General features: G+C 37.1%; 1 protein-coding gene across 2 annotated transcripts in view; it reads right to left on the bottom strand.

Annotated features, from left to right (window-relative positions):
- CDH6 (cadherin 6) overlaps positions 1-21,849 on the bottom strand; it is a 129,422-nt gene that overhangs the window by 12,062 nt on the left and 95,511 nt on the right. Inside the window, exons 3-9 of one of the 2 annotated variants that reach the window (XM_060146902.1) lie at positions 18,841-19,135; positions 15,514-15,633; positions 13,316-13,483; positions 10,972-11,159; positions 8,706-8,959; positions 3,434-3,570; positions 785-906 (exon numbers count right to left, since the gene is read on the bottom strand). In XM_060146902.1, coding sequence (XP_060002885.1) covers positions 785-906; positions 3,434-3,570; positions 8,706-8,959; positions 10,972-11,159; positions 13,316-13,483; positions 15,514-15,633; positions 18,841-19,135 — 1,284 coding nt within the window. The remainder of the gene's footprint in view (positions 1-784; positions 907-3,433; positions 3,571-8,705; positions 8,960-10,971; positions 11,160-13,315; positions 13,484-15,513; positions 15,634-18,840; positions 19,136-21,849) is intronic. The other variant, XM_060146903.1, reaches the window with a different exon arrangement.

The following is a 21,849-nucleotide window of genomic DNA, read 5'->3' as shown; positions in this document are numbered from 1 at the left end:
TCACCATCAGAAATGTCCCCAGACATTGCCAAATGTCCCCTGGGGGGCAGTATCACCTGGGTTGAGAAACATGGCCCTAGAGTGATACCAAGCTATAAAATATCACAATGATCTATGACAATATTGCAGCTTAAGTAAATGGAGGCACTCTTTGGACAGGCTGCTTAGAAATTCAATCTTGGCATATACATAAGCCGTCAAGCTGCAAAAAAAGCTAATTTGAATATAAAACACACAACTTCAGCTTCTCATTTTAACATGCATTTTAACAGTGCACTTCTATTTTGACAAACTGTAACATAGTTTTTATATCACTGTCAGAAAAGACCGATTTCAGGTGGGGACAAATGTGTAAAACAGTAAAACATTCATGAATTTGTACTGCTTGTACAGATGGGCAATGTAAGTAAGTGAAACTATGAATTATAGGCAATTGTAAAATATGTTCTAGCTTTTACTTTCCAGTATATATGGTAATTAAAAGTATCTGCTCACCAGTAAAGATTTTTCCAATAAAGCTGTGACTAATCTATTTTATGTCAAAACTTAAGACTGATTTGGGATCAGCATCAGTCTTTGAGACTGATGAACTTCCTGTTCTTAAAAACTGTTTGTTCTCTTATGCAAGTTAAACATTCATCGTGGTTCTTATTTATAGTAATAATTTTGTTGGCATTTATTTCATAGATAATTCAAAACTTGCCCTCAGCTCTGTGTATCATCTGAATTATTAGAAGATCTAAATTAATCTGAGCTAATTAATTTACTTTCTTATGAAACTCACCTGATCTGCTTTTGCTTTTTCACAGACAAAGGTTTCATAGAATTCAGCAAATTCTGGAGGGTTGTCATTGACATCTAGAACTTTAATATACAGCGGTACTCGGCTGCTTTGCTTTGGATTATCTGCAAAATGCCCAAAAGAAAGGAATAGGCATTTATATGTTGATGGCCAGCCCCTTTAGATGATGGTTACTCACTCCTTTCTCATTCATACATAGATTCCCCAAGGCTCCTGTGAGTACCACAGTGAATTATGTATCATCATAGCCACAAAATAGTAGAATTAGATTTTTTGGTACTTCTGGAGTTGGATACACCTGACGGAAATATCTAGGAGACAAAGCTACTTCTATTGGTACAGTGCAACTGTATAACGAACCCCAGAGTAACACAAAATAAAGAAAAGCTCTCCAGGAAAGGAATTTTAGAAGCATATTTTAAAGGAAGCCAAGGAAGTAGGCAGATGGGAAAAATGTGGGCAGAAGGAAAAAGGATGGGATAATAATGATTGTTAATGGTCTTAGTATTTTAGTTTGAGAGCTAGACATTGTGCTGAGCACTTTGTTATATTTTATTTAATCCTTATAAACTTCTGAGATAAATATAATTATTGCCCCCATACTGTAGATGAGGAAACACATCATATTATAGATGAGACACAGAGAAGTTAGGTAACTTGTCCATATTCACAGAGATAGTAAGGACTGGAGCCTAGACTCAAACTTGGGTCTGTCTGACTCCAAAGCCTAGGCTGCTCATCTAGGATAATGATAGAGCAGAATCAGTGTTTGAAGACCTGAGATAAATGAAGTATTTTGGCTGTCATCTCTGATAATCTCCTGGGTAGTATGGAAGGCAGATTCCTGTTCTAAGAATCAGGAGCTGGAGTCTCTTACCTCAGGTCTCTTCACTCACTTCACTCATGTCTATTTGTTTGTTCACTTCATAAATATTTAATGAGCATCTAATATCTAAGTAGTGCCAGCCACTGTTTGGGGTACATAACAAAGATCCTGCTTCCTGGAGCATTGTTCTTATGGGGGTAGGCGAACTGTAAACACATAAATATATAATGTGCCAGATGGCAAATGCTATGGAGCAATTAAACAGGCAAAAGGGACTGGAGAGAGATGGAGGTGCTGCTTTGTATGGGATGACCAGGATTGGCTTCTCTGATGAGATACCATTTGCATAGAGATATGAATGAAGAGAAGGATTAAGCCATGTGAATATTTCCGGCTCTCGAGGTAGAGGAAATGGCAGGTGCAATGGCCCTGGAGTGGGAGAGAGTTGGTTTAATACAAGCTCTTGGCTCTTGGTATCAAAGGTAGTTAAGAAGTTTAGACAATAAGATTCTTAGGTTCCTTTGAATCTAAAATTTTGCTCACATTATTCTTCCCAAGTTAGAACTGCAGAAGATGAAGTTTTAAAAGATCTTTATCACTAGTACTTTCAGAGATATCATAAAAACATTAAATCTTAAAAACAGAAATTTTTAGTACAAAGTTTAAAATACACACGAGATGACTACTTCAGTAAAAAATAAAATTTCATGATGTTATAAAAAATGATCTTTTCAGTGGGAAATAATTTTATAATTTTAAAGCTTGAAGTATTGTCAGTCATTGGTATCCACATTAGTCCACATAAATTCTGAAAATCAAATTCCTACCTAACAAATTTATAATGAGGAGTTCTTATCACTATCAGAAAGCAATGCTTCATTTTGTCCACGTTGGTTGTTATTCTAGTCAATATCTTTCAGTCACTTCAAATCTCATGAGTTATGTTGACAAAGAATATTACTGTATTATACCATTTGATATGGAGTATTTCACACTAGATACCCCACTGAGCTAAAAATGTTTGAACTTTTAAAATCAAAAACAAAAACTAAAAAATGAGCTATAATTTAGAAGCCTATTTTCAAACATTTCAATGTTATTTTAAAGATCCTTTTTCTTTCATCTACTTAGGTCTATACATTGTGTTTACATTATACAGTTTTCGCTGTATATAACCATTTTATTTGAAGTATTCCTTTGGCCCTATTTTTCTCTGCCTTAAATTTCACGGGGACTGCCATAAAATTCATTCTAAACATTGTGTTGATTAGTATTGGTGATTAGTAGTAGTCACTTTGGTGTACCATGAAAAAGTTACAATTTATATCTCTTAATTCTGTAACAATTTTGAAATAGACATTCTACAGAAAGCTAAAGGATGACTATCCAGAAGATTTCTAAACAATGACTACATTTTAGAATATACTTGATCCCCACCCCCTCCTCCCAGCCACACACACACAACGTCTGTGAGCCCATTTCTTTTAGCTGCTTCTGTAATGTTCTGATTTATAAGCTTTTTGGAATCAAATCCAACATGTACCAATTCAACCTAGGTTGACAGATGCATTCCTGTTTTATTGTTCCCAAACTGCAGAACTTCCACAGTTGCTTCTGCATTTAGGAACGAACCAACATGTGTCTAGAAGAAACATTAGTGCAAATCATTGCAGAGCTCTTTCCCTCAATAAGTATCGAGTGGGATCATCAATACATGGTGACGAGTTTCAGCCGCATTTCACTAGCCCTTGTGGAGATGCTCTCTCTGTCAATCAGGGACAGCAGTGGTAAAAGGGTGGACTTACTGATCTCTGTTGCTATCACTGTAATGTTGTGCCACAGCAATGTTTCTCGGTCAAGAAGTTTCGATGTAAAAATTGAGCCATTTCCAGAATCGATGTTGAATATTCTGTCCATATCTGTGTGTCGATCAACAGAATACCTGATAATGCAGAGCAGAATTTAGAAAGGTTTTCTTTGATTTGCTATTCTCGCATCCTAAAACTATTCCCAGAAAATCTGTTATGTGAATTTTTTTCTACCTGTAGCACGTATTTGAATATCGGTAACTTAATATTAAGCAAAATAGTCTGATAAATTATTTCTTTACAATTGAGGTCTTAATAGTACACCCACTAGACAAGTTGCATGATTCTGAGTATCATTACTAAAGTTTCATTTTAAAAAAATGTAATTTAGATCAAGTTTATATAGTAATTGTTACATTTTAACTTAAGTTTTTAGACATTTGGTTAGGACTTTAATGTGTGTGTGTGTGTGTGTGTGTGTGTGTGTGTGTGTGTGTGTGTGCATACGTAGAGTTATTGGCTACTTTTCTATTATCCATTTTATTTAAAAAATCGTTATGTTGAAAAAGCAAAAGATGGTTAATGTGGCTGAGGTTAGTGAATCTGGAGAGGGAAATAGCAGATGAGCTTGCGGAGAGATCCACAGTCGGGACTGCAGAAGGATGGGCTGGCTGTGGGGAGGAGTTGGAGTTTATTTGAACTGGATGTGGATCTTCCAATGGATTTTAAGCAGAGGAGTGTCACCATCTAACTCATGCTTAGCAAAGATCACTGGCTGAATTGTGGAGAACGGTTGGACGGTACTGTCACAAATGATAGGAGTGAAGAACAGGATTTGGGGAAGATCATAAGTTCCAGTTTTGATATGTTGAGGCTGAGGTGCCTGAGGAACGTTCAGGAAGCTCAAGATAAACATCCAGACTGACAACCTAGATTTCCTATTCAACACTCTAGGAAGAGAACGGGAAAAATGCAAAGAATGGACTTGCTTAAAGGATGAACGGGAGAATGGAGAGCCACAGGGACTAAAACAGTGCCCAGAGTAGAGTAGGAATTTGATAAATCTTTAAAAAGGAGACTTTGGAGAATTCAAAGAAAACCAAGAGGTGCTTTAGAAACCAAAACAGGACAAAGTCTTCAACGCTGGAATTGATGAAAGACTAGTAGATTTTGAGAAATGTTATCTTCTTTATAAATTTATTACTAGTGTCTGGATAGTCATATGTAAGGGGAAAATATGTATACGCCGTTTTATGGGGGGAGCATTAAAGAGAAAACTCAGAAGAAAGTTGATATGCGAAGGCCATTATGAACAAAAAATTGCCTATTTCAGCTGAATTCTCAAAATGTACATCATGATAGGAGATTTTAAAATGTCAACTCAGTAGAAATATATTTTAAGTAAATGTCCTACCTAGTCATACACATGTGGAAGTATTATGAATGCTTTTTAAAAAAACTCTTGTTACTAACTTGCAAATAGTGTATCATGTTCCAAGATTCTATTTCAATTAATTATTTTGTTTTAAAGTACTACTAGTGAATTATAATAAACAATGTTATCTTAATAAAATCTATTTTTGTCATCTAGCAGGTGTCTAAAAAATATATATTCCATTATTGTAGGCTATTTAAACTTGATTTTAAAGAGAATTAATGAAGTTCACAATGGATACATATATGTCAAGATGGAATTTTAGTTTCAGTTTACATAAATCTAGTGTTTTATTATCAAAAGGTTTCAAACAGATGAAATAGCTACTGTTTTGCCATTTTTGTCATGAATCAACATTTATTAAGAATTTAGGGGCTTCCCTGGTGGTGCAGTGGTTGAGAGTCTGCCTGCCGATGCAGGGGACACGGGTTCGTACCCCGGTCTGGGAAGATCCCACATGCCGCGGAGCGGCTGGGCCCGTGAGCCATGGCCGCTGAGCCTGCGCGTCCGGAGCCTGTGCTCCGCAGCGGGAGAGGCCACGACAGTGAGAGGCTCGCGTACCGAAAAAAAAAAAAAAAAAAAAAAAAAAAAAAGCCAATTGCATTGAACTTGCTTGATCACCTTTCTTCATTTTTGAGAATGATAAATATTTATAGGACATAATTACCAAAAAGGAAATCTCAGTATTCATAGCCTTTGTAAGGAATTTAATAATTTTCTACAAATATATTTTTTTTCTTTCATGAAAAATGTCAAGTTTAAGACATGATGCTTATTGCCTTTATAAGCTGTTAACAATTATACACAGCAGTAATCTTTTCTTGCTCTTTGCCTCTTTTCTTCCTGCTATAGTTTTAAGTTTTACAAGTAATCGTATTTTCCAATCAAGCCTTGAAATAAAGGGTAAGGGGTGAGGAATTTTTACTTGAAGGTGGCTTTTGATTTTAAAGAGAGAGGACTGTTTAGGAAATACCATAATTGTGTATTATTTTCTTTCCTTAATTGGGGCTTTAAAAATTAATAGAAAACCTAAAATGTCTACATTGTTTAGGAAAGATATCTCATTTGAGGCACACAAGGCCTCATTTGTTTGTTGTTTTTCTTTCCAAAGTAATTTCTATTTATATCCAGAAATTTACTGTCCAGTCACATTAATAACTGATAAGGAAAAAGGTAACCAATCTCATCATGATTATAGCAGATCATTCTGCTAGGTACCTCGTTTTATTCCCTAGAATTTTACTGTATTCTGTGATTCAATAATTTGTCTTCTCATGTATCCTGAAGGGAGATTTGTGGGTCAGGAAAAGAAAATGTGTTTGCATGTAAATTTTTCATAATAAGTATTCAGAGTGACATTTTATAAGACTTCCATGGAAATCAAAGGATATTTGTGATATGAAGTTGTTGGAAGAAAATTATTTTATGTAATTAAAGAATTAAAGATTTGTGCTTACATAATGATAAATCATTGTTTGGGGGAAGAATTCTCCAGTATTAATTGTGCACCTAACATTGTGTCTAGCACTTACTTGTGCAATATTTATGTCTTGCATAACCAAAAACTATGTGTGGTTGTAATTTCCGAATATAAGAATCAGTTTATCCTATAAAAAACCCCATTGGAATATGCATCTATATACCAATATATCTATGTGTATTTTTATCCTTAAAGCTATATCTATATATGAAATCCATATGTACCAAGGGAAGGCTGGCAGAAGAAACTTTAAAATTAGCTGACAGCCAGCCTAATCTGACAAGCTAACTACTTCCTGTAATAAAACATAATATAATTGCAATGGGTAAAAGTGGTATTTGGTATAAAAAGTAAAACAGACATAAAAATGAAGCCTACATTCCCAGAAGACATTATCTCTTTCAATTAAAAGCATGTTGACTGATCAAAGAGGTAACCGAAGCTCATATTTATAAACTTCCAGCATTAGCACTTTTAAATTGGTCTTGATGTTGACCTGCTAAGATTTTTGTCTTATGCAGTAGAACGAACTCTGCACGTTGGGAAAGTACTTAAGGTTATTTGTGTTGTAGGAGCAGAGGCCGTCATTCATTTTCCTTATTAATTATGTTAAAAGTATACGGAGGAACACTTGACCCATGGGGCTCTCATGTGGCTCCTTTGGGTTGCCCATCATCCAATTTAAGGAGCCTACAGGTATTCCAGTAGAATGATAAGACAACAGAGTCTGTTTTCCCAAAGATTTAAAATTATTCCCTGAAAATAAGCCAGGCATTTTTGAGTCTTAGATGTGGGACTTGCCATGAGGTTTCATTTGAACTCAATGGCTAAAAAGTTGAACTCAAGGGCTCAATGGCTAAAAAGTTGGAAAACGACTGCCTTAGAGCCTCAAACTCTTTCATCTGCAATAGTATTCTTCATGCAGCAGCCAGTGTGGTCCTCTTAGAGAGTAGTTTTGGATTAGTTAACTTTTCTACCCAAAGCTCTCCAGCGGCTTCTTACCTCAATCAGAATAAAATCCAGTGGTTACCAGTGCCTACAAACCCCAGTAGGCCCTGCTTCACTCACCACCTACCAAACCTCCCTGTCGCCTCATACCGTGCCACTCCCAGCCTGCGTCCCTCTCTCAGCTGCGGAGACCTCTACTCCTACCTGCCAAGCAAGCTCTGATATCAGACCTTACCCTTGCTTTCCCCTCTTGTTTGCATGTTCCTCCCCCAGAGAGCAGTGTGGTTCATCCCTTCATTTCATTCAAATCTTTACTCAGATGATTTCCAACAAGGCCAAGCCTGACCACACTATCTAAAATAGTACCCCAGATACCCTTTGTTTTCTATACTCTGTCTTATTTTACTGCTTACACTTTAGTTTCACCTGACATAGCATATATTTATCATTTGCTTATTTCTTTCTTCCCCAATTAGAATGTAAGCTCCATGAGATCAGGACTTGGTACTGTTCTCTGTCATATCTCTAGTGCCTAGAACATGCCTGGCACACGGCAAGTGCCCTGATCAGAATAGATCTGTAGACTCACGGGTACAGCTTCTCAGTCTGCTTACTTTCTTCATGAGGAATAATTTACACAATACTATTCTGGTTTAGCACTTTTCTCATCTAGTCAACTAAGCTACTGGTAAAGGCTCAAAGTTGTTGACTCCAGTGCTTTCATGATAAGGTTCTAGAATGCTTAAGCAGTGGTGGTCTCAAAGGGCAATGAGGCTTTCTTACAACATGATTTACAACGAAGGTGTAAGGAAAGTACAGGGAAAATAGAGCTTGCTTACATAGTATATATTTGGATTCAGCTCTATTAATTTAATTTCCCCAGGATTTCACAGACGTATATCATGAAACAGTGCTTGTTTTTATCCATGTCTGCAACAGAAAAAAATTATGCATCCAAATGGAGCACAATTCTGCCTGTAAGTGTTACATGGTGGGTTCTTCCACGCTTGAAAAACTGACTTTCAAGCACAGCGCCTTGTTTGTTAAAAATGCTTTCTCCATTCCATACCAATCTCTGACAAATCTAAGACCTAAAAAAAAAAAAAAAAAATCCCAGACCATTCAGCTGCATTACCTTGTACCACTTCCATGTAAGCAGTAACCTCCTTATAGCTCATTTTATGTTTTTTCACCCCCAATTTTGAGTTTTTTAGGTTTACATCGTTGCTAAAATAATATTTTATGATGAGCAAGGAGAGCAGAGTTAGTAAAGGTACTTTAAAGTAGTTTTTCAGGAAGACAAAACTAATTGGAAAAACGGGATTCCTCTTTTCCAACTTACAAGTGAATATTTGAATATAAGTCAACAAACTTATGGAAGAGACATGTCACAGAAGTGTGCTTACTTGACAGGATTTCGGGCAGCATCTGGATCTTGGGCTGTGACTGAGCCTATTGTCGTATTTATCTGAGCATCTTCTCTTATTTGTAGGATGTAGGCCAGTTTGCTGAAGACAGGGGGCTCGTCTACATCTTCCACCATAATTTTAACTGTGGCTGAATCTTTGAATGGACCCAGGTAGAGAAAGCGGGGTTCAATGTGAGGGTTGGAGGCTTCCACTTTGAGGCTGTACACTTTCTTCTTTTCAAAGTCCAAGAGCTTGCGGGGGGTGCGGGGAGGAAGAAGTGACATATTTAAAGCAGCCAAGACACAGAAAGCCAAGGCATGAGCCATTTTTAGTGCAAATCACTGATAAATGAAAGTGATCATATTGCTTTGAGACATCACTACACAGCGTGATACTGGATAAAGACATTGGAATTCAGATACCACACAATCCTGATGGAAGTGTGGGCTGAAATCACGCACCACGGGTGCAAGTTATGATGGGCAGGAGAGGGAACCTAGAAGCAGGAGGGAACCTAGAACAGGCCCCCTTTAAAAAAAATCCTTATATTTGACTACAGGGAGCCTCGCCAGGGGCAGGTTGGCAAATATGTAGTAGATCCTTCTGTGTCAGATGTTGTCACATTTGGCTGTAATTGAACAGCTAATGAGTGCTTAAAATTTGCCAAGGGACTTCCCCAGCGGTCCAGTGGTTAAGGCTCTGTGCTTCCACTGCAGTGGGTGCGGGTTCGATCCCTGGTCAGGGAACTAAGATCCCACATGCTGCGTGGTATGGCCAAAAAAAATTTTTTTTTAATTTAAAAAAATTGCCAATATCTGAGCCCCACCCTGGACCATTAAACCAGAATATCTGGGGTGGGGATGGCAATCTATACTTTTATTAAACACCTCCCCTAGTGATTCTACTGTGCAGCCAGGATGGAGAACCACTGGTCTGAAGCATGATTCCCTGTTCTTCATTCAGATAAAATAGATTATAAATGGGTTTTTTTTTAGCGTGAGTTGATAAAATATTCCAAGTGATATCCTGATAAGGGCGTCCGGCTAATTACTTGCCAAAGAAAGTAATGATCATCGTTGTCAGAGGTCTTTAGGAGAAGTATCTCTGCTTCTGGAGACATAGTGAACCCAAATGCTTGTTGCTGACTTTTAGTTTTAGATGATAATATGACAAGGCTCACGAGAAACACAATTAATCAAGATGTTAGTGAATGTGATTTAGTCGGCTAGGCAAAATTTCAGTTTGAATCTGATAAGGCACTAAGAATATTAAAAAGGTTAATGCACACTAATGGGCTTCCTAATTATATTATAGCATAAAACATTGATCTGAATGTCACTTAAGCATGTTTTATTGTGTTTCCAGATATTAAGGCATGTAATCCAAAGCTTAAGATGAAAATTTTTCTTCTTATTTACATCTACTTACGCGTATATTTACCAGCAAATACAACAATATGCGACAGGAGAGAGAAAATATTACACCATACATGATAAAAGTGAAATCTTTAAAAAAAGTAACCAAAACTAAGATTATTTTCAGCTTTGAAGCACACAGTTTATTGGTTTTTAATTTTTGCCATATTTTAGTATACTGCTCCGTGGTACCAAACAATTCTGCGGGTTAAATAGTGAATAAGTACATAGGGGAAAATAGGAATTAAGAATATAAAATCTTTATTATTGTGTTCCAAAAAGTAGCTAAAGAGCTTGCAGGAAATATTGCTACTTTATTTTTGTGGTCTTTATATATCCTCTCTAATTCAAACCATCTTTATCACTGCTTGTATTATTCTCTTCCTTCAAAGCACGTAATGGAGTTTGTAGTTATACATGTTTCTTTGTTTATTTGCTTCCTTGTCCATGGGAGCAGTTCCCTGAGAGGAGAGACCATCCTGTTGAATGTACTATTGCACCTCCAGCATCTAGAACAGTGTCTGAAACTGTTTTTAAATTTATTCTTCACTTACATTATTTATTTCATGTATTTTTTTGTATATCATTTGTTTATATTGTTTATTTACTTAGGAAGTTTTTAATAAAAATTTATTGAAAGTACGGAATTAATGAATGTATAAGATTATTGAGGACCCCTGAAAGCCAACCAAAGAACTCTCAATGTAATTAGACTAGGTCTTAAAAAGAAAATTAATAAAACAAGACTTGAGAGGAACGTTCATGTGAGATGTAATTGCCCCCAGTTACTTAGGGACCAGAGAAAAGTAAATGCCTTCATTTGTGTGGTATTTTAAAAAATGCATTACCTTTTTGACAGTTATAATCCCTTCCTGGGTTTCCTGATCGGTGATGACATCGAACATGTCCAGCCCCTCTCCCTCTGTAATGCTGTACTCAATTTCAGCATTTTCTCCCAGGTCGGCATCACTGGCTTTGATCCTGCCAATTGGTGTACCCGGCGGAGATGATTCAGGGGTTTTAAACTGGTATGTACCTATTAATCACCAGACAGAAATAAGTCAAACATAGACTAATTACACTCCATCATACTAAAAACAAAACCCATTTTCTAGCAGTTCGTTCACACATTACCATGGATGCAGGCAGATTCGTGCTTTCCTTAAAATAATTAATGGTGCCCTAGTCTCCTTAACGTTTTTATTTTCATGATTATTAAGAATATTTCTTCTATTTCATGACCTGTCTCGTGGCAAAGGGAAAACACTTTTCTTGTCCTGTAAGTAGGCTTCCAAGTTTTTGGTGTGATTGTGAGAAAGTTTGAACTGTGAAAGGAGGGTGCAGAAGGTTGCAAAGACCCCTGTTAATGTAATCTAGCAGAAAGAATAAAAAAGAATTTAACCTGAACTGTGACTTTAAGCCAATTACTAGGTGTTCTTTAAAAGAGCTCTTTCTGTCATTGCTAATAATAACTGAAGGTGAAAACAAATTACAGCACTTCCAGAATGTATCCAAGTAGAGATTCCTTCACTCCTACATGAAGCTGGTCTAGTTGCAGTTAGGGATATAGATAAATACATTGAGAAAAAATCTCTTAATTTTTTCTAATTTTGACTAATTTCTTCCTTTAAATTTTACTAGTGTTTTTTCTATGCATAGATTTCTCCCATTCTTGTATTTATATTACTAATTTAAAAGCTAGACGTATACTTTTCTCATGTTGGAAAAGACGTTGAAGGAGAGTACATGTGAGTTTCAATTAGATCTGTCAGGCCAGCATGTGCTTAGGAACAGACAAATAGTAAAAACAAAACTTATTCTATTCTCACCCATTACATTTTGCCAACTATTTACACAAATTGCTTTGGAAAAAAAATTTATAGACTATGACACTACTAAAATATAGTCCTTCAACAATATTTAATCCACTAAGTATTGATTGAGCTCATCCTTGGTAAAATGATAAAACATGCCAAGTTTTTCTCTAGTGTATTCCACTTCCCTTTCGGGTGCCTCCAGCCCCTTTCTATATTCTCCGGTCCCTTGCCTCGGGACACTACGCAGTAATGATCACAGTCTATTTATTCAAGGAGAGAGCACAGAGGGGGAAGGTCCCGTGGTATGGGTAATCCTTCTGTTATCCTTCCCCAGGACATCCCCATATGGAAAAGGAGGTTTCTGGGAAATGTGCTGGTGATTCTGATATTTTCATTTCAGGCCTCTGTGGGGGATGTTTTAGCGTTCATAAAACCTTTCTTCTCCCCGTTAAATCAGAAATTAGTTAGCTATTCTGTTTTTGCATTTAACTGTGATTAAAATACTTGAAAAAAGTAAACAAGATAAAACTATTTCCTGTTGATCTGTGTGTATCTCCATTATAAAAGAAGCCCTTATTAGCTGACCAGCTTTACAAAAGGGCCACGCTTGAGTAAGTGGGTTTTCTACTTAATGATGGCAGCTGTTTTCTCCTGGAAGACAGGATTCAGGTAGTTTTCTTAGGAAATCATAGTCAGAAAGGAATTTTGATCCTGGAAGAAAAATGTCATTAAAACCAGTACCTATGTGAGGTCTCTAAGTGAAAGGGTCAAGTGTACTGCTTGAGACAGAGTGGGCATTTATGAATGCTGGTTTCTCCTTTATCGTCCTTCTTACCTAATCATGAGCGTTAAAGATTTTAGAGATGACTTTTGGTATCTCAATGAACCATAATGTAGAAAACTATTTATGATTACAAATGGATTAAGTAAATAGTTATTTCCACAGAGTTGTATTTTTAGAAACAGTAAAATGATAAATCCTCCCCTTGCAAAGCCTCGTGAGGACTTAAGGGAGATTACATGCCTGATTAAATTCACAAAATATAAAGTCAAATTTGTCCTAACAGCAGCAGGCTTGTATACATATGTTCTGCACAAGCATATTTATGCCTGTGGTGGTCTTATTAATAAGGAAAAATAAAATAATGATGTTGCTTTTATAATAACCATATCAGACTATCGCTCAGCTAATTACCAATAAATGGTCACATCTACTGAGCGTCAGTGTTGTCCACTCATTTTAATAAATGTGCCAGTTCCTACTAAATTCACTAACTTGGGCAATTAATAATAATAACGGGAAATAAATATCATTCTTAAAGTTACAGTTTTACAAAAGTGCACTGAAGACACTCATTCAATCAAATGTTCCTACTCTGGGGAAACCGGGGAGGGTTGTCATTGACATCCGTCAGCGTGATGTTCACTGTGGTGGTCCCAGACAATCCCCCCATCTGTCCACCCATATCCTTGGCTTGAATCACCACTTGGTACTGCTCCCTGTTTTCACGATCCATGTTGAGCAAGGCTGTCTTGATGATACCTATGGATATGAAGTTCAGAAATGGAAAGGGATATATTAAAAATACTTTACAAAATCATTTATTTATGCAAACAAACATAGATTGTCACCCACAATATGCATCACACTGTGCAGATGTCATGGTTGACCATTAAGATGATTGATTATAGTAATCAATCAATAGTAATCAATTTCCTTCGTACTGAAGGAAATTAAACCCACATAGGGGAGGTAGATACATAGATACATTAAAAAAAATACACCTATAATGCAAGGAGAATGAAAACAAGTACAAGTCACATCCTGCAATAGTGCAGACTGTAAGTGCTATAAATATTAAGTGTTATAAGATGACACAGCAAAATATAACTTGGCGTGTGGCACAGTGCTAGACTACTGTAGCTGCTTGATAAAGGACACTAGGTGCATTATGAGGAAATTAATAAAGTCATATATACTTGAACTGACTCCTGAGTTTCACATTACCGAATTAACTAATTCCTCAGCAAATATACCCACCATAATGAATGCTCTGAGGATCTTCTAAACCACAAAACTGTGGTCTTATAAAAACACAGCATCAGTTGTCTCGTAATGATCATCTTGTATGATCCTAGAGAATTTTTTCCCTAAAGCTGACGTGAACTTTTCAACAGGTCCCAGCAGTGACCAACATTCTTCAGTTAGGTAAAATTTATCTCTGTTGTTAGATGGTTATAAAATAATTAGTTTAAAGAACTTCTAAAAGTTTGTCTAATTTCTATGTAAGGCTTATGCTTCAATTAGCAGCATTCTTTCAAAAATCACTGGAGAAGGCTTTATAACCTTCTCAGGTGGCACATTCCAGTGCTTAATGACTAGTGAAGCTGAAAATATCTTTTTTTATTTTTAACAAGAATACCTCAGACAACAGTTAGGAATGAATACCTCAATTTCATTCCTGCAGTGCTGGCTTCAGTGAAAGTGAAGCTGCTTTCTGTTCTCCAGATAATAGTACTTCTCTATTTAAACACAGGAGGTCACCTTAGCCTTCTGTCCTTTAAGTTGAATAATTCTAATTTTTCATCCTCATTGTTTTTAAACTCAACATTTCCTTTTTCCTTGGGATTCTTTCTAAGTTCATGGCACCTCTTACATCGATTTCCAACTGGATGTAGCGACCTAGAAAGGTTTTGATTTCTACTAACAATAATGGATGCTTAAAAATCGTATAAAAGGAACTCTGCTCCTATTATGACAGCAAAAATATGTGCAGAATTTACTATACAATACAAGTGATGTTTATTAAAAAACAGTTCATCATAAGATAGTATGCTACTCTGTGGAGACAGTGCAGAAAAATGAGATGTTGAAAAAGGATTCCATTAAGGCAATCCATTTTGTTTTTTAGGGCAGTAGCAGTTAGGATAAGCTAGACAACGAGACAACAAAAGTAAAATTTGAGTGGTTTAACTGAACTGTAGTGCTCTGTGCAGGCCAGTAAGAAGCTCCGCTCATGAAAACCCTTAGACATTCAGGCTGGAGACCCACTCGATACTGGTTTCCATCCATGATCACTGTGGCAAGAGGAAGGGAACATGGTGGATCGCGCACCAGGTCTAAAAGTTTCGCTTGGAAATGACTCGTATCACTGCTACATTTTATTGGCCCCAATGAATCACATGGCTACATCTAGCTTCCCAGCAGGGTAGAGAGATGCGATCCTACTAAATAACTAGAAAAAGAAGAATCAGAATATGTATAAACAGCCCTACTGGCTATCAGAAGGAGTTGGCCTTTTAGCTTCATCTCAAACTGGAAAAGAGAATAAAACAATGTATAATTTTTCTGAATCTCCTCTGAATAAACATGGTGGATGAAAGATCCATTGTCAGATTTCTTGCTTAAAATGACCTGGATGTCATATTTACAAGTGTATCACTGGTGTTGGGGAGATGAATCTAAGAAAATTCAATCACACTGATTGTTTTTATTAAAAAATATGCTAGCTCAGTTGAGCATGTCGATTAAAATTACAGATGGTAAAAAGAAGATACAAGAGGAATTCTAACCTGTTTCTGATTCAACTGAAAAATAGGGCTGCCCCTGTAGGATGCTATAGACAATTTTAGCACTGTTTCCGTACGTTGGATCATCAGCGTCAGTTGCAGTGACTTGGACAACAAATGTGCCTGTAATGACAGAAACATGAATTGAAAATAAATTAAGGGTTAATGACGGGTCCTTGATACCCACACATAAGGAAAAAGCACAATCTTACTTCTACAGAAAACTATCATGGCAAGGGAGTGAAGAACTACAGTGGGATGCTAGGCTAAAAAGCCTTGGATTTCTCACCCTGAAGGAATGTGATCAACATTAATAAATATTGTAAGGATTAAATTAAAGGGAAGCATGGGAATGATCATGACTTTGGGTGTAACTGATTCCAACCCATCTCCAAGGGTGAGATTTGATTGGATTCTTGCTACGGCAATTCTTTCAAGTTATCTAGGCCTAAATCTATTGGCATCTTGCACTATTTTTTCTACGAGGATCAGTGTAGGTATTGTTTAATCAGGAGGCCATTCGTGATTTTGCTGGAAATTTGCTGTGTCATAGGTGCTTTTACTCCTGGACTAGAACGTGCTGGTGTGGAGCCTGCACATGCAGTAGCTATCTTGTGATCTTAGCAATGCCAGCCTGAGGACAAAGCTGAATAGGACAGAAAATTACACAGAAATATCTAGAACACAAATCAAACTGTGTTCAAAGTCCACTTTACTTTTGGACTTAAGTAATGTGACCAATAAATGCTTGCATTGTTTAAAGTAATTTGAATTGTGTTTTCTGTTACTTACAAATAAAAGCATCCTAAGTGATAAATCTGATAATTCTAAGAGGTTGAAAGACCTTGAACCTTATGAGAAGTAGTTTTGGATTAAGTAAAGAATTAATTGGAATAGCAGAGGATACACATCCAGAATTTATAATCCCAAAAGATGATTATAATTAAATCCACAAAGAAGGCTATGTTGTTTTAGATTGGCATTCTTATCTTAGAGACCACAGTTAATAATAACCTTCAAAGTATCCCTAACCCCCAAGAAATTCCATGCAAATTTTTACATGTATATTACAATGAGAAGAAGTTCCATGGACTTTATCTGATTCTCAAAGGGGTCTGTGACTTCCAAAAAGGGTAAGACCCTCTGATTAAGATCATTTTATGGCTGACTTTCGGTATTCATATTAGACAAAGAGTAAGCATACTGCTAGAATTCTCCTGTCCATGAACAGGGCAGGGAAGTCACATTTAGGGAATAGTAGAATTTTTACATTGCTTTTGTAATATCTAACCAGTTCCATTTATTGAACAAATATACTGTACTGTGTTAGGGTTGGATGCTCTGGAGGTAGCATGTTGATGCATGAGATAGAGCACCCGTCCTTGTAATTTGACAAGGTATGTAGGGAAAATGAGAGCATATGATTTTAAAGCGAGGAGTAGTAGAAGCCAACAGACACCTACGTTCTTGTTTGACATCAGTACAAAATTTGATTGCTTTTAGAATATGGTTATCTGGACACTTTGAGTGCCTGTTAGTTGCCAGATGTGGTACTGGGGGCTCTGCACTTGTTTTCTCCTTTCATTCTTACGATAAGGATTAGGAGTTGATGTTTATTATTTCTTTTTTATAGATACGGAACTGGAGGATCAGAGACATCAAGTCATTTATTTACCTAAGGCCACATTGCTGCTTATTAGTAGGGATAGTTTCAAACTTAGGTCTGTTTGTCGTCGAAGTCCTTTTTTTTTGTTTTGTTTTTGCGGTACGCGGGCCTCTCACTGCCGTGGCCTCTCCCGCTGCGGAGCACAGGCTCCGGACGCACAGGCTCAGCGGCCATGGCTCACGGGTCCAGCCGCTCCGCGGCATGTGGGATCTTCCCGCACCGGGGCACAAACCCGTGTCCCCTGCATCGGCAGGCGGACTCTCAACCACTGTGCCACCAGGGAAGCCCCGAAGTCCATTTTTACTACCTTGTTATTGTCCCACTACCTTCATGTAATTCTTTTGGGATGCCTTTACTATCACAATAATGACATGTTAATTTATGATAATGATGAATGTCAACATAACTGTGCCTGTGTGCAGATTGGAAAAAGGCTTCTCTTCCTCAAGACGTGTTACTGCCAGCTACCCTCAAATATTTATAAAACATATTTAATTCTATAATGACTTCAAGAGTACGCTGCCCCTTATATTGTGCAGTTACACTTTGCACATCTTGTTAGAGTTGCCCAGTGTGGTGCTGATGACCAGGCTGTCCTTCATTAATTCTTCCTGCCCTTTACCACGTAGAGGAAAAATATTTTTCCTAAAAAATCTTCCTCTTAAAAGAATTCTAATCCTCCTCTTAACTTTGGTGACCATTTGTGATTTTTCTGACAAAAAGTGACTTCAAGTAATGAGATGAGTAACTTCTTCATGGGAAAAATTGAGATGTTTTATAATCATTTCTGTAGATTATGTATTTTCCAAGTCTTAGAATTGTGAACTGAAATGTCTCTGATATCTGACTCGCAAAATTATGGAAATGTTTTTTATTATGTAATTTAGCCCTTTTGAACTTGACACTGAATATAACTTAAAATAACCCTTTCCACAATAGTTGAACATTTGTCATTGTCTCCCCTGAAGTGTTTTAATGTGGCTGACAGTGATGTCAGTAGGAGTTTTTTCTTAATTTAAATTCTATTTACCTTTTCCCAATCTAAGCAAATTAAATGTACACGTATTAACTTTAAAATTGGTAGTAGAATTGTGCACAAAATATTAATTTACCATATTAATGTCATGAAAGTCTCTTAATTTCTACCACTTAGTAAAGAACATATCCTCTAGACATTGTCTGCATATTGTTTACGGATTTTTAAAAAAGTTTTCTTTGAGTCTCTTTCTCAAATATAATTACTCTTTAGTCTGGACTGTAAATTCAGGCCTTTCGTTTTCCATTGGGGAGATCCTTACCTGAAGCCTAATACCACTATGGGCTAAGAGAAATAGAGAGGGCTGCTGCCTTTCAGTCCAAGAAATAAAGTGGGCATTTTGAGTGGGGGAGGAATTAAATGAAATGGTCTCTCCTCTCTCCCCCTCTCACCCTGCCACTTTTCATACCCTAATCACTAGAGGAAATGCTGTTTTCTTAAAAATAATAAGACTAGAGTAATATTAGGAGACACCGGTACACTTACAAAAAGGACATAAATGGACTGTTTGAAACACAATGCTTCTAGAATTTAGCAGCTAAGTTCATTCAATTCAGCAAATTTCACTCACAGGACTTGTTATTCAGTTGATGTACTAGAGGAAATGGTTGAATCACATCTCACTCACCGACATCAGACATTTCAGGAACAGTGGCCGTGTAAACCTCCTTGGTGAATATTGGTTCATTATCATTGATGTCATGGATCTTGATGATGAATTCAGACTCGGGCTCCACAGGTCTCCCTGTTTTTCTGTTTATGGCCTGAGCTCGAAGGATGTAAACAGGTTTTTCTTCCCTGTCCAGCCTCTTGGTGGCCTGTATATCCCCTGTGTTTTCATTGATAATGAAGAGATCTCCTGCTCCATCTCCTGAAAGGATATATTTAAGTGATCCATCTCCTCTATCCTGGTCTGAATGTAACTAGTGTAGAAAAAAAAAAATTAAAGAAAGTAAAAGTCAAGCATGTGATTCTAAACTGTTTGTCTTTATGATGCAATGCTATGTTAACTTTCATTCAAGTCTTTCTAAGGGTTGCAGACTGTTTTCTTTTACTATTTACTTAAATCCTTAGTAGTAAATGCCATTTGTTAATGAACATGTTTCCTTATAATCACAGAGATTTCCAGAAGTGGAACAGAGCTTGGATAAAATTTAGTAATCCTGATTTTGAAGAATGGAAAACTAAAGGCCAGAGCAATAGTAAGATGCCCAAGGACATATAGGCCTGGCGGGAACGAAACTATTTTCACTACAGCTTTCAGATCTATTAATACACTCTCCCCCTCACTTTTATGTACACAGATACACTAGACAAGCAATATACTACTGAGAAAAGGATTTTGGTTTTTGAATCAGAGTATACATTTTGCCTCTACACATTGCTATCTTGGTGAATTTAGGAAAGCTAGTCAATCTTCTTGATTCTAATACGATGGAGATTATAGTCAATTTTCTAGGAAGATGTGAAATTTATTTATGAAATTCAACTCAAAGTGTTTGAGAAACATCTTAAGTGCTGCCAGGGACAATGCCTTGAGACCACCCTGACTAGGTAATTTACAAGATAAATTGGAATAAGAATTTACAAGATAAATTGGAATAAGATAAATTTACAAGATAAATTGGAAAAGAATATTTAACACATATTTTAGTTTAATATGGGAAAGGACCTTCTAAAAGATTAGATTGAATAGTCTGCCTTATGAAGCAGTGGGTTCTCTGTTCCTGAAGGTCATCAAGCAGAGGCTCTGATAAGATTAACAGCCAGTGAAATGGGTCCGGGTAAAGGGTTGCGGTAATGAACATGAAGATACCACTGAAGTGAAGAGGGCGATCCTAACTTGGAAAAGTAGCCCATGGGTTACTTACCCTGAACTTTATATCCACTCTATTGACTTCCCTGTTGTTTCTTTAGTTCCCTTTTCCCCACCTCAGCAAAAGTTTAGGCAGTATCTCATAGGTCTTCCAATAACCTAACCCTATTCACAAGTTTTTTCAAAAAGTGCTTTTTACCAAGGAGAACTGTTTTCAGATCTTAGTTGTAAGTGTCCGCTACATACAGACAAGTCAGCTTTAATGGCTAGTGGGACCCTGTGGGGCCCTCCTGGGTACAAAAGCCCCTCTGTGCTTCCTGTTTCTTGTTTGTAGAGAAAGGCTTTAGTCCCCTAGGTCTTTCCTGAGTTCCAAAGAGCAGACTCAAGCAGTTACTAATTAGGTAAGTGAGGGAATGCAGAAACAAAGGAAAAGCAAATAGTTCAGTGATAAAACAGAGTCCTAGTTCCTCCTGAAGAGATATACATAACAATCTGACATATATTTTTGAGTTCTGCAGAAACTAAGCTCCCCCACACAAGGTAGAGGATGGTGATTACATGTTACCACAAGCATGCAGATGCCAGATTCAGAAGGTTGATGATTGTGATTCCTTGAAACATCACCCTGTTACCTCACCACCAACCAGTCAGAAGAAGGTCCATGAGCTGCAATCCTCATGCCAAATGTTGCCTTTAAAAACCCTTTCCTGAAAGCCATTGGGGAGTTTGGGCCTTTTGAGCATGAGCTGCCCATTCTCCTTGCTTGGTGCCTCCAATAAACACTGTACTTTCCTTCATTACAACCTGGTGTCAGTGGATTGGCTTTGCTGTGCAGCAGGTGAGCAGACCCAAGTTCTGTTTGGCAACAATCTCTACCTTATTTCAACTCTGTCTAAGTGGAATATAGGCTATGTTACAACAGTAATGGCAACAACAGCAGCAGGTAAACCATCTCTGTGTTCTCTTGATTGATACTGCATGGAATGTTCAGAGTAATGTCTACAAACACATTTGAAAATAGAGTCTCAGGGGAAAAAGGGACTTAAAAAATATGTAACCCAGACTTTCTAAAAGTATGTCCCATGGAATATCATTTACACAAAATGCTGAGGAAAAAGCGTTCTGTGGCCCAATAATTTTGGGAAATACTTCATATTCTGCCTCTTTCTTAGAGTCACCCAGTGCCCATTAACTTAGGAAAGGCTGTGAGTACCTATAGTCCACAACTGTACTAAACATCATTTAATCTAGCTTTCCTGAACTTTCTTATGTAATGAATCCGTTTTGGGTGTGATCCGTATTGATATTCCCCAAAACAGTTTTCCAAGAAGCTCATTTTGGGAAACATGAGATAATTGAATCCATCACTGCGAGAGTCAAGAAAACTGAGGCTCCTATATGTAGTGTTTCCCAAATCACGCAGCTCATGTGAGAGTCAGATTAGAACTTGAGTGCAAGAAGAGGCTTATAGATTATTCCGTGCAACCTTCTCATTTTGAGAGATAAACTGTGTCTAATGCCACACAGCTACCACTAGTTAATAGCAGAGTTTGAGGAAGAGAATATTATTTATACAATTAGTGGCCTTGAAAGCAATTTGACAGAAATCATGCAAGATAAGTGCGAACGGGGAGGAAATTGCTTAGAAGTGAGACAAACGCAATAAGAAATGTAAAACAAGAGCACTCCATGATTTGTGTAATGTGATGTGCTAAGAAAACGCTGAAACCCTGACTACACAGAAAGAGTCACTGGGGAAAGTTTTAACTCTCCATCGTCAAATTCTTATGACTGAAGAGAGCTCTTAAAAAGCTATTTCAT

Source organism: Lagenorhynchus albirostris, chromosome 3 (assembly GCF_949774975.1).
Source record: "Lagenorhynchus albirostris chromosome 3, mLagAlb1.1, whole genome shotgun sequence".
Lineage (NCBI taxonomy): Eukaryota > Metazoa > Chordata > Mammalia > Artiodactyla > Delphinidae > Lagenorhynchus > Lagenorhynchus albirostris.
This window is presented reverse-complemented; position numbering and strand designations above follow the sequence as displayed.